Source organism: Physeter macrocephalus, chromosome 11, assembly GCF_002837175.3.
Source record: "Physeter macrocephalus isolate SW-GA chromosome 11, ASM283717v5, whole genome shotgun sequence".
Taxonomy (NCBI): domain Eukaryota; kingdom Metazoa; phylum Chordata; class Mammalia; order Artiodactyla; family Physeteridae; genus Physeter; species Physeter macrocephalus.
In genome coordinates this window covers 73,863,150-73,878,478 of record NC_041224.1, presented here as the reverse complement: position 1 = coordinate 73,878,478, position 15,329 = coordinate 73,863,150, and the positions used below count along the sequence as shown (strand labels likewise).

The following is a 15,329-nucleotide window of genomic DNA, read 5'->3' as shown; positions in this document are numbered from 1 at the left end:
GAAGGTATACTCCCAAACTCATTCTACGAGGCCACCATCATCCTGATACCAAAACCAGAAAAAGATGTCACAAAGAAAGAAAACTACAGGCCTATATCACTGATGAACATAGATGCAAAAATCCTCAACAAAATAGTAGCAAACAGAATCCAACAGCACAGTAAAAGGATCATACACCATGATCATCTGGGGTTTATCTCAGGAATGCAAGGATTCTTCAATATACGCAAATCAACCAATGTGATACACCATATTAACAAATTGAAGAATAAAAGCCATATGATAATCTCAATAGATGCAGAAAAAGCTTTCAACAAAATTCAACACCCATTTATGATAAAAACCCTCTAGAAAGTTGGCATAGATGGAACTTACCTCAACATAATAAAGGCCATATACAAGAAACCCACAGGCGACATTGTTCTCAATGGTGAAAAACTGAAACCATTTCCTCTAAGATCAGGAACAAGACAAGGTTGCCCATTCTCACTGCTGTTATTCAACATAGTTTGGGAAGTTTTAGCCACAGTAATCAGAGAAGAAAAAGAAATAAAAGGAATCCAAATTGGAAAAGAAGAAGTAAAGCTGTCACTGTTTGCAGATGACATGATACTATGCTTAGAGAATCGTAAACATGCTACCAGAAAACTAATAGAGCTAATCAGTGAATTTGGTAAAGTAGCAGGATACAAAATTATTGCACAGAGATCTCTTGCATTCCTATACACTAATGATGAAAAATCTGAAAGAGAAATTTAAGAAACACTACGATTTACCATTGCAACAAAAAGAATAAAATACCTAGGAATAAACCTACCTACAGAGGCAAAAGACCTTTATGCAGAAAACTATAAGACACTGATGAAAGACATTAAAGATGACACAAATAGATGGAGAGATATACCATGTTCTTGGATTGGTAGAATCAGTATTGTAAAAATTACCATACTACCCAAAGCAATCTACAGATTCAATGCAATCCCTATCAAACTACCAATGGCATTTTTCACAGAACTAGAACAAAAAAATTTCACAATTTGTATGGAGACAGAAAAGACCTCAAATAGCCAAAGCAATCTTGAGACAGAAAAATGGAGCTGGAGGAAGCAGGCTCCCTGACTTTAGACTATACTACAAAGCTACAGCAATCAAGACACTATGGTACTGGCACAAAAATAGGAATATAGATCAATGGAACAGGAGAGAAAGACAGAGATAAACCCACGCACATATGGTCGGTCACCTCATCTTTGAAAAAGGAGGCAAGAAATACAATGTAGAAAAGACAGCCTCTTCAATAAGTGGTGCTGGGAAAATGGACAGTTACATGTAAAAGAATGAAATTAGAACACTCCCTAACAGTGTATACAACAATAAACTCAAAATGGATTAAAGACCTAAATGTAAGGCCAGACACTATACAACACTTAGAGGAAAACATAGGCAGAACACTCCGTGACCTAAATCACAGCAAGATCCTTTTTGACCCACCTCCTAGAGTAATGGAAATAAAAACAAAAATAAACAAATGGGACCTAATGAAACTTAAAAGCTTTTGCACAGCAAAGGACTCAGCATCAAAAAAACAAACAACCTAATCCAAAAATGGGCAGAAGGCCTAAATAGACATTTCTCCAAAGAAGACATACAGATGGCCAAGAAGCACATGAAAAGCTGCTTAACATCACTAATTTTTAGAGAAATACAAATCAAAACTACAATGAGGTATCAACTCACACCAGTCAGAACGGCCATCTTCAAAAAATCTACAAACAATAAATGCTGGAGAGGATGTGGAGAAAAGGGAACTCTCTTGCACTGTTGGTGGAAATGTAAATTGATACAGCCACTATGGAGAACAGTATGGAGGTTCCTTAAAGAAGTAAAACTAGAACTACCATATGACCCAGCAATCCCACTATTGGGCATATACCCTGAGAAAACCATAATTCAAAATGAGTCACGTACCACAATGTTCATTGCAGCACTATTTACAATAGCCAGGCCATGGAAGCAGCCTAAGTGTCCATTGGCAGATGAATGGATAAAAAAGATGTGGCACAAATATACAATGGAATATTACTCAGCCACAGAAAGAAAGGTAATTGAGTTATTTGTAGTGAGGTGGATGGACCTAGAGTCTGTCATACAGAGTGAAGTAAGTCAGAAAGAGAAAAACAAATACCATATGCTTACACACATATATGGAATCTAAAAAAAAAAAGGTTCTGATGAACCTAGGGGCAGGACAGAAATAAAGGCACAGATGTATAGAATGGACTTGAGGACACAGGGAGTGGGAAGGGTAAGCTGGGACAAAGTGTGAGAGTGGCATGGATGTATATACACTAGTAAATATAAAATAGATGGCTAGTGGGAAGCAGCCACGGAGCAGAGGGAGATCAGCTCGGTGTTTTGTGACCACCTAGAGGGGTAGGATAGGGAGGGTGGGAGGGAGATGCAAGAGTGAGGGAATATGGGGATACATGTATACATGTAGCTGATTCACTTTGCTATACAGCATAAACTAACACAACATTGTAAAGCAATTATACTCCAACAAAGATGTTAAAAAAAAAAGAAATTAACAAATAGTGGTTCTACGAGATTAAAGTAAAACAACACAGTACTCATGACCGCTCTATGATCAAGTCCAGACTCGAACTTAAGTGAGCCTAACTCCAAAATCCATGCTCTTTTCTCTTCTTATCACCCCAATTCAAAGCAGTGCTTTTCACTAATAATGAAAATCTAAACGGGGTGTAAACAATCATAAAATATGCCTTTCTCAAAATAAAAGTAGCATGGGGGGATTCATAGTGTGCCAGAGTGACAATGCAGAGTGACCCCACTCTGTCCAGTGCTCTTTTTCCAAGTGCAGGGCATTCTATTACCCACGATGGCACAGTCGCCGGCACTCTCAAATGTCTGCCCACAGGTGTGGACATGGTGATCCTGGGTGGAACAGCAGCCAGGTTTTCTGATACCATGTTGCAAAGCCTGCCTTCTAGTAATTCCTTTCTTGCCTGTTGTGGTTTCCTACACCAGAAACTAAGTAAGAGAGACTGGCTCTTCTGCCAGGGACCCAAAGGCCAGGGGAATAAGCCATAAGGTGGTCCTCACAAGATTCTGCACCTTCCAAGGGTGTGGAGGAAATGGAGATGAGAGCTGGTCACTATCTCCCAGCTCACTTGTTATAAAGAAAATGTGTCATGAGATTTGGCATGTGCCCTGAGAGATGTGGTCACCCAGGACTGCCTGGGCTTGCTGGAGAGTGAAATCAGAACTTGCTGCTACTCAATGATGACCTAAAGTTCTACCCAGCAAAAAAAACAAACAATTAGCAAGTCTGGCCAGAAAGACAGTCATTCAGTCCTTGGGTGGACTGAAGTCAGGCTCTGGGTTCTGTGCCTCTTCCTTCTCCAGCTCTGGCAAGGATGACCGAGGGAGACTGCTGTGCTGAGGGTCCCCTTGAGGATGCCTGGCCACCAGCCTGACATCCGAAGCACAACTCTGGGGGTTGTTCTATAAAACATATCACTTTGTTTGCTACAAGAACATCCTGGAAGAAACTGCTTGGTACTTTATGTGTCCTCTGCTTGACAGTCCAACAGGAAATGTCTGTCGCTTTCTTTGGCCTTACCTTGAACAGCTAGTGACTTTTATCATTAGATCCTGTAAACAGATTACACACGGGTGGTAGAAAGTTCTTCAGAACTGAAATTGTAGATCACTTCCAGGCAAGCACCTAATAAGGCTTTTTAGAAAAGACATTTTGGGAGCAAATGGCATCAATGGCTTATGTTCCCTTGGCTTTTTTTGGAATCACCTATTTAAAGAATTCCATCCTACTGAATTGTGTGTGTTTTTGAATATTACCTTAAATGATTTCTGGAGCACAGTGGGGATTTTACATAAACGAATCCCTCCCATGTACCATAATCGCTATAGAGTTACTTTTTAGAAGTTGCTAAAAGTACTTTTTCAGACATTTCTCAACATTTGTTTCAGGTTAAAAGTGCATCACATGAACCCTAGTTTGTTCTTCATGTTCATGTTCCATCTTTTTAGGTAGGTCCAAAGTCTGAATAAAAATTTTTAAATATAATTTTAGTTGAAGACTGTATGGAATTTTTATATTTTTTCCAATGTTTGGTATCATAAGCCATATGACAATAGAAACCTTTGTGCATAAAGCTTAGACCTTATTCCTAATTATTTCCTTAAGATGGACATTACGTAGAAATTACTGGGTCAAAGTATATCACTGCTTTTATAAAGCTTGGCAGGAGTGACCCAAGTGCTAAACAGAAAGGCTGTACCTCTAGACGCTCAGTGACAGGGTGGGGCCTGGACGGGGCTGTGTGTGTGATCTGTCCTATCACCAGTTAATTCCTATTGCCATTTTGCTGTCTTTGCTAAATCAGTAGATTAAAATGCTACCAAATTACAGCTATAGCTCCATCATATTAAAATTCCTAACACTTTCAAGTGGAACTATTTCCACTTTCCAAATGTTTTATAAGACTGAAAAAGAAAACTGGTCATCAATTTTGCAACTCATTAGCAGCAAAATTAGTACAAAACAAGTACAAATTACTGCTGACAAGTTGCTCTGGGTTTCACCATCTTCCGCATGACACTTTAACAAAGGTAAGACAAAGGCCATTATATGTCTAATAATGTTGCATCCCTCCAATTTTCAAATGTGGTGGATTAAACAAGGAAATTGCTCATACCCGAACTCAAATTCCTGCTGCCCCCCTCTCTAGCTGTGTGACCTTGGGCTGATTACCAAACATCTCTGAGCCTCAAGCTGTTTGTTGGTTAATGGAAATGGTGTCCCCTAGCTGGCTGGGCTGTCTGAGTACTGAAAGGCTGTCTGTGTTTGTGAAGTTGCTTGGTACACAGACACTCATTAAGAGGCCCCTCTGCTGCCTCTTCCCCTTCTAGACCAGGGGTTTATCTCACCATCCTGTCCAAGCAATTGTGCATAGGATGAAAGCATCCCATTGTCTTAGGCGATGGACCTAACTGATCTCTGCAGGATAGGAACCAGGTGTGAATCAAGGGCAATAATCCATGGGGACAGGGGGTATTTTTATTCTATGAACGGAATGCAGAACAGTAGGCCCACACAGTGCCCCCACTGTGGGGACCCCCAGCATCCTCCAGGATGTGGAACTCATCTCCATACCTGCTCTCTGCTCACAGGGCTGAACAAACTGTTCTTGATTTCATTGCCCAGGCTTCCTTTTCCATAGAATGATGACAAAGGACTAACTGTCGACCCTTAAGATACTTCTCAGCTTTTCACATACTCTCTGCATGGAGAAGGCACTGTCTCGGACACTGATGTGATGTTCACAACTCCTGTCTCCATCTATGGGTGAAACACCTTCCAGATCAATGTAGGGAAAAGGGACGAGTGAGGACTGGAACAAAATGCCAAGGTGTGTGCACAGATGACTGATCAGAATCCTTATTGGGTTGTTATAAATCGAGACCTGTTGTCAAATAGCTTTGGGACACAATGTGCCAAAGCGTTCCTCAAAATTATGTTAGGACATGCAGCCTCTGAAGATAACTGTATTAATATTATTTTCCACTATGATTATTCTTTTAAATATAAAGTTTATTGTGAATAATTGTAACTAAGATAGAAAAATTCCAATAACAGCTACATAAATGCATGTGCTTTTTTTTTTTAACTTGGCTTTAGTGCTTTTTTTCTTTCTTTCTTTCTTTTTTGTTAATTAAAAAAATATTTTCTAAAGTCTACTTAGACACACCATGGAACCTGAAAAGCTCTAAAGGAGTCTCTCTGACTGGTCAATTTATTGATTTACTCAGATGCAATGAATAATTCAGAATTTTTTTAAAAAATGACTAATCATCATTTTAAATGAGAAATACTAAATTTTAACCTCAGCATTTGAAATGTTATCAAACCATACAAGAAACAGACTTTTAAAACATCAAAAGTGTTGCACAATTGCAACAAAAAAGGGTTCTCCTTAGATTTTTAAAATAAAATTTCTTTTAAAATAAAATTTCCCTAAGTTACATTATCTGGGTCACTCTTCCAAAGATGCCCTTGATCTGTACTTCCCTGGTGGTGCAGTGGTTAAGAATCCGCCTGCCAATGCAGGTGACAGGGGTTCGATTCCTGGTCTGGGAAGATCCCACATGCTGCAGGGCAACTAAGCTGGTGGGCCAGAACTACTGAGCCCGCTCTCTAGAGCCCGTGAGCTGCAACTGCTGAGACTGCACACTTCATCTACTGATCCTGCATGCTACAACTACTAGCCCAAGCGCCTAGAGCCCGGGCTCTGCAACAAGAGAGGCCACAACAATGAGAAGCCTGTGCATCACAACGAAGAGCAGCCCCACTCACGGCAACTAGAGAAAGCCCGCGTGCAGCAACAAAGACCCAGTGCAGCCAGAAAAAAAACAACAACAAAGATGTCCTTGATCTTGAATCAAAAAACAAATATAGATAAATACTATGAACCCATAGTAGCCCAAAGAAATAAGCTACATGGACATCAGTATAGGTAGATCAAAAGGTAAAAAATACCCATTATACACATGACAGAATCCTCAAACCAGCCCATCTCCTCTCGGCCCCGCCCACCCCCACCCCTGCCTGGCAGCCCAGGGCACGACTCAGCATGCTCACCGCATGGTGTAGAGCAGAGTGCCATCATCCTCCAGCCGCAGCAGCTTGTTGGGTGTGGTCATGTTGTGGGCGATGGACTTCTTCCCATTGTGGAAGAAGGTGTCTGGAGTCCAGATTTTGCTGGCAAGGAGGTTGTTGAGAGGCAGGCGCTGCATGGGCCCTTTAAAACGAAGCCTTTCGTCTTTCCAGCTTTGTCGGAAAAACACGTCTATGGTGTATTCCTAGTGCAAAGGGAGGCAACCAGGTGACAACTCAAGGAGAGGAGGCCCTGGGCCAGTGCCTTCAGGGTTTAGAGTGGTCTGGGTGGGGCCGCGCCTCACACCTACCATTTCCGTGTCAGACACCGGGCCGAAGCTGGTGACGTAGATGTCCGTTCTCACCTGAGTGATACGCTCTGAAACACAGACACAGGTTCCTCACCAGGGCCCCAGCTCACAATTCAGAGGGACATAACTCAGGGGGGAGTAAAACGGTGTCAAGGAGCCTATGTGGACTTGTCTTGCCAAAAAGGCAGAGAATGTCAAATCATGCCTTAAGTAAATGTCCCTGTTAAAAATGCAAATAATGGAGAAGGACTAAACATATTCCTCTGGGAATGTATTTGCTAGAAGGTCCCTCTTTACCTAATGGAGCAGGTTCAAATGTACCACATCTAAATCGGTTAGAGCCAAGGGCACCACACATGCCTGAAACGGCACATGATCCTCAGCACAAAATTAAGCCAGTTGTACCCTGAAAGCATATTTTACTACCCATTTAGTTTTATCAACTTTATGGGGTCAAAGCAAAAACTGTGATTATGGCTCTAGTGAAAAATTAAACCTGTAACATGTAATGGTGTGATGAGCACTTGCACTGAATAGTGGATTTCTGAAAAGGACTCGCATAGATGGGAGGGTATGACATTGATTATAAAGTGTTTCCTAACATAGGGTAACCTCCGCTTCAGTAACACCTAAGAAGTGGTTCCTCCTTAAGTGGACCAGAATGGCCTTACCATTATCTGGGGAGAAAAGGGAGTTTGCAGGGAGACCACTTCCCCTGGCTTCTTGCATCTGGAAAATGATAATATGCAGAAGCCTTAGCAACACCACCAATTCAAACTCCTAACAGGGAAGCTCTTTGAGGAATTGTTTGAACCACAGGAAACATGAGCTGGGTTTAAGCAAAAATTTCCCTTGGGCCTCGAGGGCCTCAGCCAAGGAGCATACACCAACCTCCGAGCCCAGGCCTCAGTCTGTTGTCGTAGCCATCCAGGAGCCCATCCAAGATCCTGGTGAATATTGTGATGTTGTCATTGGTTTCATCTTTTACAGAACTGGTTGGCATTTGTGAAAAGCTTTTTAATGGAGAAACAAAAGAAAGAGTTCAAACTTGTATTAATTATTTCTTACAAATTCTTCTCAAAGTATAGAAACCAGGGAATAATATGGTGACTTGTCTTGAAGGGAGGGCATCTGAGAATGATCTCCTGTACTACCCAGGTTATTGTTTTGCATACATAAGCCTTATTCTTGAATATCTTGAATAACCCTAATTCTTAAATAGCCAGCCAGAGAATGCTGGCTCTGGGCTGGTCGCCCATCAACCTTACATGATGCTCAAAATCCATCCCTCCCAGATTCTGAAGAGCTGTTTGTGTCAATAGTGTAGCCATTTTAAAGACATATTAGTCACTGCACATGGACTAGCAGAGCCTAACCCACTCAAAGGGTATTTCAGAAGTTTGGTTTAAACACAGAAAAACTGAGTCTTCGTTTTGTTAGTGAGTCAACTGCAATGGGCTATGGGGTGTTGGGGGGACATTAAAAACTTTATCCAATTTGAAAGTAAGATTGGTGTGCCCAAATTTCCCTGTATCCTTAATTGGGAGCATTTGTGCTATGAGCATTGTGCCAGGACTGGAGCATATGGTGAAGGGACGACAGAGTCTGTGGGCTTCTGTACCATCAGCACTGCCAGCTGCCAGCACACTCGGCTCCAGCCAAAGTACAGGATGCAGGGAGCAGGAACTGTGAAGCCCAGGCTGAAAACCCTGGCTTTACGTGATGTCGCCTCAGAGCAGAGACTCAGGGAGCACAGTGTTCTGTGTGACCCAACATGTCAACTTACGATAAAACCCTGAGAAGATGGGCAGAACCTTCTAGGAGGTTCACAGGAAGAACAGTCTAGTTTGTACAATTCAGTGAAGTTATCCAGGCCTCAAAAGTGTATGTTGATGGAGCAGCTGGAAATGAGAAATGGCCCTGAGCAGATTTGGGCAAACCGAGGAAGTTATCTGGAGGGAAAGAAAGTCACAAGTCTAGAAGATGGTAACACACCTGAACATCATGGGTTCCACCTCAGGCATCCATCGCTGCTTTTTCAGAAGTGCAAATAGCAAGATATGTGTTATTACCAAGAACCTGATCTGCACATCTGGCTTGGCTTCAAGGGGAACTCAACCCAGCTGAGAGCCAGCTGTGGTCCCAAGAAGTCAGCACCCTTGGTACTTGGGAGAAGAACAGAGGGCTCCTGGGACCTCCCTGTAGTGCCTGACTGTGGGGCCCCACTGTGCTCATGCGCTTTCTCTTCCGTGAAGTGGCTGGAATGGACGCTGAGCCCTGCCATCAGCAGGTGGATCTGAGGGCAGCACTGATGTGTACCTGCCCCACCCACTTCTCAAAAATTGGTCGTTTTCACTGACTGCATCTAAACAGATCAACTCTCTAATGGCCTAAAGTGACTCCCTTTTGAATGAGACTCTATAAAGTTCTTTGGATCTAATTTTCCCAGCACCATTAAAATGCATATTGTTGAAGCTCTAACAACCTAAAATTCAGTCCTGTTAGTATGGAGCCCACAGACACATATTTTTTTTACTCCATGACTTAGTATTTAAAAATATTGAATTCCCTTTTCTCTGACATCTATTGTAGTTTCACACTTTAGAAAGACAAAGCACTCAGTCTTGAAGACCTAATGTCAGGACGAAAGGGCTTAACACTGTCCTCCAAGTTTATGAAAGAAAGTCTGTGCACACGTCCAGTTGAACATCTATTGCTCAAACTAAATCTGACCTCAATGTCCACTTCGCATGGTGCTCATAACTCTCACCAGTTTGGTTATTCAATTCTGGTCTTGGTCCAAGTGTCCAATTTTTGGAAGGTCCTCGTTGGCTCTTTAACTTAGAAGAGAGATGAGAGCATGCACACTAGTAGAAAAGGCTTATCACCTGTATGTGGAATCTAAAAAAGCCAACTCGTAGAAACAGAGTAGAATGGTGGTAACCAGGGGCTGGGGGTGATGGAATTGGGGAGATGTTATTTAAGGTTACAAACCTGCAACTAGAAGGTAAATAAGTTCTGGGGATCTAATGCACAGCATAGTAATTATACTTAACAATACTGTGTTATAAACTTCAAAGTTACTAAGAGGCTAGATCTTAAGTGTTTCCATCACAAAAAGGAAACGATAATTATGTGACATGATAGAGGTGTCAGCTAATGCTAAGGTGGTGATCATATTGCAATATATAAATGTATCAAATCAACACACCCTAAACTTACACAATGTTATATATCAATTATATCTCAATAAAAAATGTAAAATAAAGTCACAATGAGAAAAAATAAAAGAAAAAGCATACTTAAATATTTCAAGCACATTTTTAAAAACTATTATATCTGTTGTGAAAATGTTCTTAAATTATATTTGCTCTGAATAGCCTTGACTGTCCAGAGATAGAAACCATGGAGATGCCCACAGACCATGCAGTCCCAGTGCCTGTCTCCAGGAGAACTGCCTCCCGGACACCCTGGTACACTTCTTCACCACTGACTCAGACAAACACCATTCCACCTGGCTCTGAATCCTGCTTCACAAATACCCAAATCATTGCCAAAAGCAATGGGATAGCATGCAACGTCTAAGATTTCCAAAGCTCTTCTTCCACTTTTTGGCCAAAATTTTAAAAAGAGTTCAAATATATCTATACCCATTTACACATAATTATACTTTTCTTGCAGGAATTTCAATATCTGCCATCTTTTGCTGTAACTGCTTCTTCTATTTATCTGTGGACTTTTTTCAAAAGCAATGGGATAGCATGCAACGTCTAAGATTTCCAAAGCTCTTCTTCCACTTTTTGGCCAAAATTTTAAAAAGAGTTCAAATATATCTATACCCATTTACACATAATTATACTTTTCTTGCAGGAATTTCAATATCTGCCATCTTTTGCTGTAACTGCTTCTTCTATTTATTTGTGGACTTTTTTTTTTTTTTTTTTTTTAGAGAGGCCACGGCTGGGGATTTTCAGTGATTTCTTCTCTATTTTTACTGAAGGTAGGCCCTAGGAGGTAGGAAACGGTTTCTAAAAAAGTCCTGAAAATGCCTGTCGGGGCAGGAGTAGAGGTTCCCTTCATGAACAATTGGGAAGTCCTCCTCAGTCCATAGATCATCCTCAAAAACCATTCATCTGCAGCTCGTTGTTACAAAATGCACCGTCTTCACTGCTACGGAGAGGAAGGCCCTTCCCTTACCACTGAAAGCAAATGACGTGCCAGCATACAGGAGACTCTCAGAGGGGTCTGGTGAACTTGCTCATGCATATCAAGTTGTATAATCTTTACAGACTGCTTCTAATATACAGAGTGACTTCAGCTTGCTTTGTTCCATTTGGGCTAGGAAAACAAAATAACACACAAAGAGTGGGCTGTGCCTTCGGTGAGCAATTCCATGCAGTGAGCAAATCCATGATTCCTCCAGGTGGAAACACAAGATGTCCTCAGCCCTCTAAGGTACAGAAAGCAGGCTCCAGCTTGCATCTTCACTGTTCTGAGTAAAACCAAAGAGCTCTGCCGGCCCTCAGGTAAGCTGTGAGTACACAGCTGCTTCCAGGATAAGCTGAAGGCTCTGATCTCGGGGGGAGCAGATTTTGTGAGCTGAGACTAGATCCATTGTTTCTGAGAACAACCTTAGATAAAGTAGAAATGCTTGAAAAATTTGGTGATTTCCCCTTCAGTATCAGGATTAATGAACTAGGTTCTCTGAAAATATGAACTATTTCCTTATAGTTACTGCCTGTTTTCTACAAACACACGTCACATTTAGTCTATGAAACAGTTGAAATATTTTCAGATTGATGTTCCAGAAAAGGGATCATAAAGGAAATGTAGACCTAGCCACGCATGTTAAAACATCCTCATTTTTTATATCTTCCTACCCAGGTACAGGTCTATACAAAAGGCACAAGGACTCGATCCCTAAACTTGAACTCTGAGCCCCATATTCCAGACTGAGGAAGGAAGGTGGTGGTTGTGACATGGGCAGTGATATGGGTGGGACAAGATGCTCAGGGGGTGGAAGGGCTTCCTAAAAAGCTATGAGTGGCCCCTGCCAGGCTTGAGGTTCTGGGTCTTTCAGAGACTTCTGATGAGGTGGAGTGGGGAACAGACAGCCATGAAGTGTGGTCCACTAATGGGTTTATTTCACCAGCAGAGTTTTCAGAACAATAAATGTGAATGACTTTAGAAAGGGTCAACTCTAGCAATTGTGCAAATTTCCCACTTGTCCCTGTGGTCTTACATCTGGTCTCTTCAAGGTGTTTGATTCTGTGACTTCTGCATTAGCCTCTTCCGGGTTTCTAGGCCCTAGAGACTAAGCTTTAATTCACCCAGCAGGAATGGGCACTGGTATTTTATAATGTCCCCAAGTGATCTTCATGTTCAGCTATGGGGGAGAGGTACTGTTCTAAGCCTGTGTAGATTGGAAACAGAAAGGTTGCTCTCTGAGCCAACTGCCAGAGTAACTCTAAATGACCCCAGAGAGCGTCTCTTCTCTGTCACATCTTCAGAGAGGCTGTTGGGTTGGGCCCAGTGCTTATCCCAGCAGCTCAGCTCAACAAAGGTATTATGGACATCAACCATGTGCCTGGTATTGTGGTGAGGACTGGTGGTGTCAATGAGAAAGGTGGCATCCCCAACCTTGGGAACATGACTGCATCTAAAAGAAAAGGCCATGTTCCCAGAGGATTTCTGCAGAACATGGTTGGTGCAGGAATCTTTGCAATATGCAGGGCATTCTACGTACCCAAAGGGGAGGGATCAAGCTTTGTATGGGATCAGAGGAGAGGAAAGCAGACCTAAGCCTTCAATCATGAAGATCAGGTCTCAAGCCAAAGGAAGGGGTTGTGAGCAGTGGCACTAAGAAATTGGGAGGTTGGTATTGACATATACACACTATTATATATAAAACAGATAACTAATAAGGACCTACTATATAGAACAGGGAACTCTACTCAATACTCTGTAATGAACTATATGGGAAAAGAATCTAAAAGAGTGGATATATGTATAACTGATTCACTTTGTTGTACAGCAGAAACTAACACAACATTGTAAATCAACTATACTCCAATAAAAATTTTTAAAAAGAAAAGAAAAGAAATACTGACATTTGCAGAGGGCACGTTGAACTCTGGTGAGAAGAGCCATGTGTGTAGCTCAAATCATGGCGCATTCATGTGACAAGCTCCACCTCTAGGATCTAGCCTGAAGGTGGTGGGAAACTCAGAGCATCTTAACAGGGGCATTTTCTTTCCTTGTGGCCCCCGGGGAACCTTGGGGATGATGGACTTAGAAGAGGCAAGACTGGAGGTGTAGAGGCAGGATGGATGAGGCCATCAGCAGGGTTTCTGACGGGGAGTCGGGGAGGAATGGGGAGGGAGGAGTCTGAATACAGCAGGGAAGGGATCCCAAGAGAACTGTCTCCAAAATCAGTTATGAACACAGGGTGAAACCTGCAGTAGAATCCATGCATTACTCTGAAAGAGGAGTGAGCAAAGAGTTGTACTGGTAGTCAAATCTGAGTCTTTTTCTTTTTGAGGAAATTTTACTCCGATGTATCTTTTCTATCAGTATTACAATCTCTACTAGTAATAATAACACTATGAGGTAGAGTCCATCTTTAAAGGTGCTTCATTTTACCAAGTGATGCCTGATGACGTCTCATTTCAGTGAAGGGTTCAAGTTCAAGTTCAAGTTATGTCATCCTTTCTGGGGAAGAAAAATCTTTTGTCCCGTACCACAAATGGTGCTATTGATGGCAATGTGTGATGCATTTCTTGTGATGTTATCTCTGCTTATGCTGACAGCCATTTTTTGATTTCCATAAGATAGGATAGGTAATTGCATCTGCAGACCAACTTTAATGTGGACTTACTTTGGGACTGGAACAGAATTGCTTTTAGGGCTTCCCTGTTGGTGCAGTGGTTGAGAGTCCGCCTGTCAATGCAGGGGACACGGGTTCGTGCCCCGGTCCGGGAAAGATCCCACATGCCGCGGAGCGGCTGGGCCCGTGAGCCATGGCCGCTGAGCCTGCGCTCCACAACGGGAGAGGTCACAACGGTGAGAGGCCCGCGTACCACAAAAAAAAAAAAAAGAATTGCTTTTAAGCAGCAGCTTATCTGTTTTCTTGAATTGCATTTCTTTCTGCATTTTTTTCTTCAGTATTTAATTACTTCTGAGAAATGTATCTTCAGTTTATTTGCTTGTTACTTTAAGCTCACTAAATAAATACCTCTAAATGGCATGGTTTTGTGATGTTTTCTTCAAATTTCCATTGCACGTCACTTTAGCTAACCATGTTAAAAAATATGTAAAATTAAAAAAAAACCAAACATGGTGGATATAGCCAGACATGAAAGTCAACCCCGAGTTTCCAAATAAGAGTTGTTCCCTCTTATGGTGGAAAACATGGATTGACATGTGTGCTTTATGTGTATAAAGTCATGGCCATAAAACATTATTCCAGACCTCTTAGATGGTGCCCCTGTCAAAGGTGCCCCTGGTCCTGCCTGTCAGCTCCCTAGACAGTGCTCAAGTCCACCCTACCCCTGTCTGCCACCATCCATGTAGACGCTCCACTCCTGTCCCCAAACACTGCAGCCTGGTTCAGAATCCTACCACCTGCAAGGTGCAACCCAGGTCCCGGTCTTGCAGGCCACACCCCCTTCAGCTGACTCAGCCCCTTCCCTCCCCCCAGCCATGCTGGGTGCCCCACATATATGATTATAAAGCACATGAATCATACTGGTGCTTATCACACACGGTCTCCCTCCCCCCAACCATTCCTATCAGTAATTATATCAGGTCTTTAAAAAGTCTTTCATTCACCCTATATGCCCTCCCAGCTATTGTTCCATCCTTAGCCTCTCTTCTCATCAAAACTCACTGGAGTTTTCTACTCAAAGGTCTCTGCTGTCTCTGCGCCCTTCTCTTGCCCCACTCCACTCGGGCTTTGCCCAACTGCCTCCCAGTGAAAGCTCTCTTCTGGCCGCTCCTCCACACTGCCAAACCCAAAGGTCCAGTCTCAGCCCTCAGCTGACCACGTCCCCTTCTTACAACACTTCTCTGCTCAGTCGCAGGACATGACTCTCTTTCTTCTTCTTATCTTCACTGGCCTCTTCTCCTCAGTCTTGCTTGCCCGCTTCTTACCTTCCTGACATTAAACCCTGGCGTGTTCCAGGGCTGTCCAGGGACCCTTTTTCAGTCTACACTCAATCTCTGATTGATCTCATTCAATCTAATGGCTTTAAATGTCTCTCTCAAGTTCATGTCTCCATCCCCAATCTCTTTCTCTCTGACTCCGGAGCTGTATGTCCAAC

At 42.4% G+C, this 15,329-nt stretch overlaps 1 protein-coding gene across 1 annotated transcript in view; it reads right to left on the bottom strand.

Annotated features, from left to right (window-relative positions):
- GABRA5 (gamma-aminobutyric acid type A receptor subunit alpha5) overlaps positions 1-15,329 on the bottom strand; it is a 94,908-nt gene that overhangs the window by 73,217 nt on the left and 6,362 nt on the right. The window contains exons 2-4 of the mRNA XM_024114980.3: positions 7,900-8,021; positions 7,009-7,076; positions 6,683-6,903 (exon numbers count right to left, since the gene is read on the bottom strand). Coding sequence (XP_023970748.1) covers positions 6,683-6,903; positions 7,009-7,076; positions 7,900-8,021 — 411 coding nt within the window. The remainder of the gene's footprint in view (positions 1-6,682; positions 6,904-7,008; positions 7,077-7,899; positions 8,022-15,329) is intronic.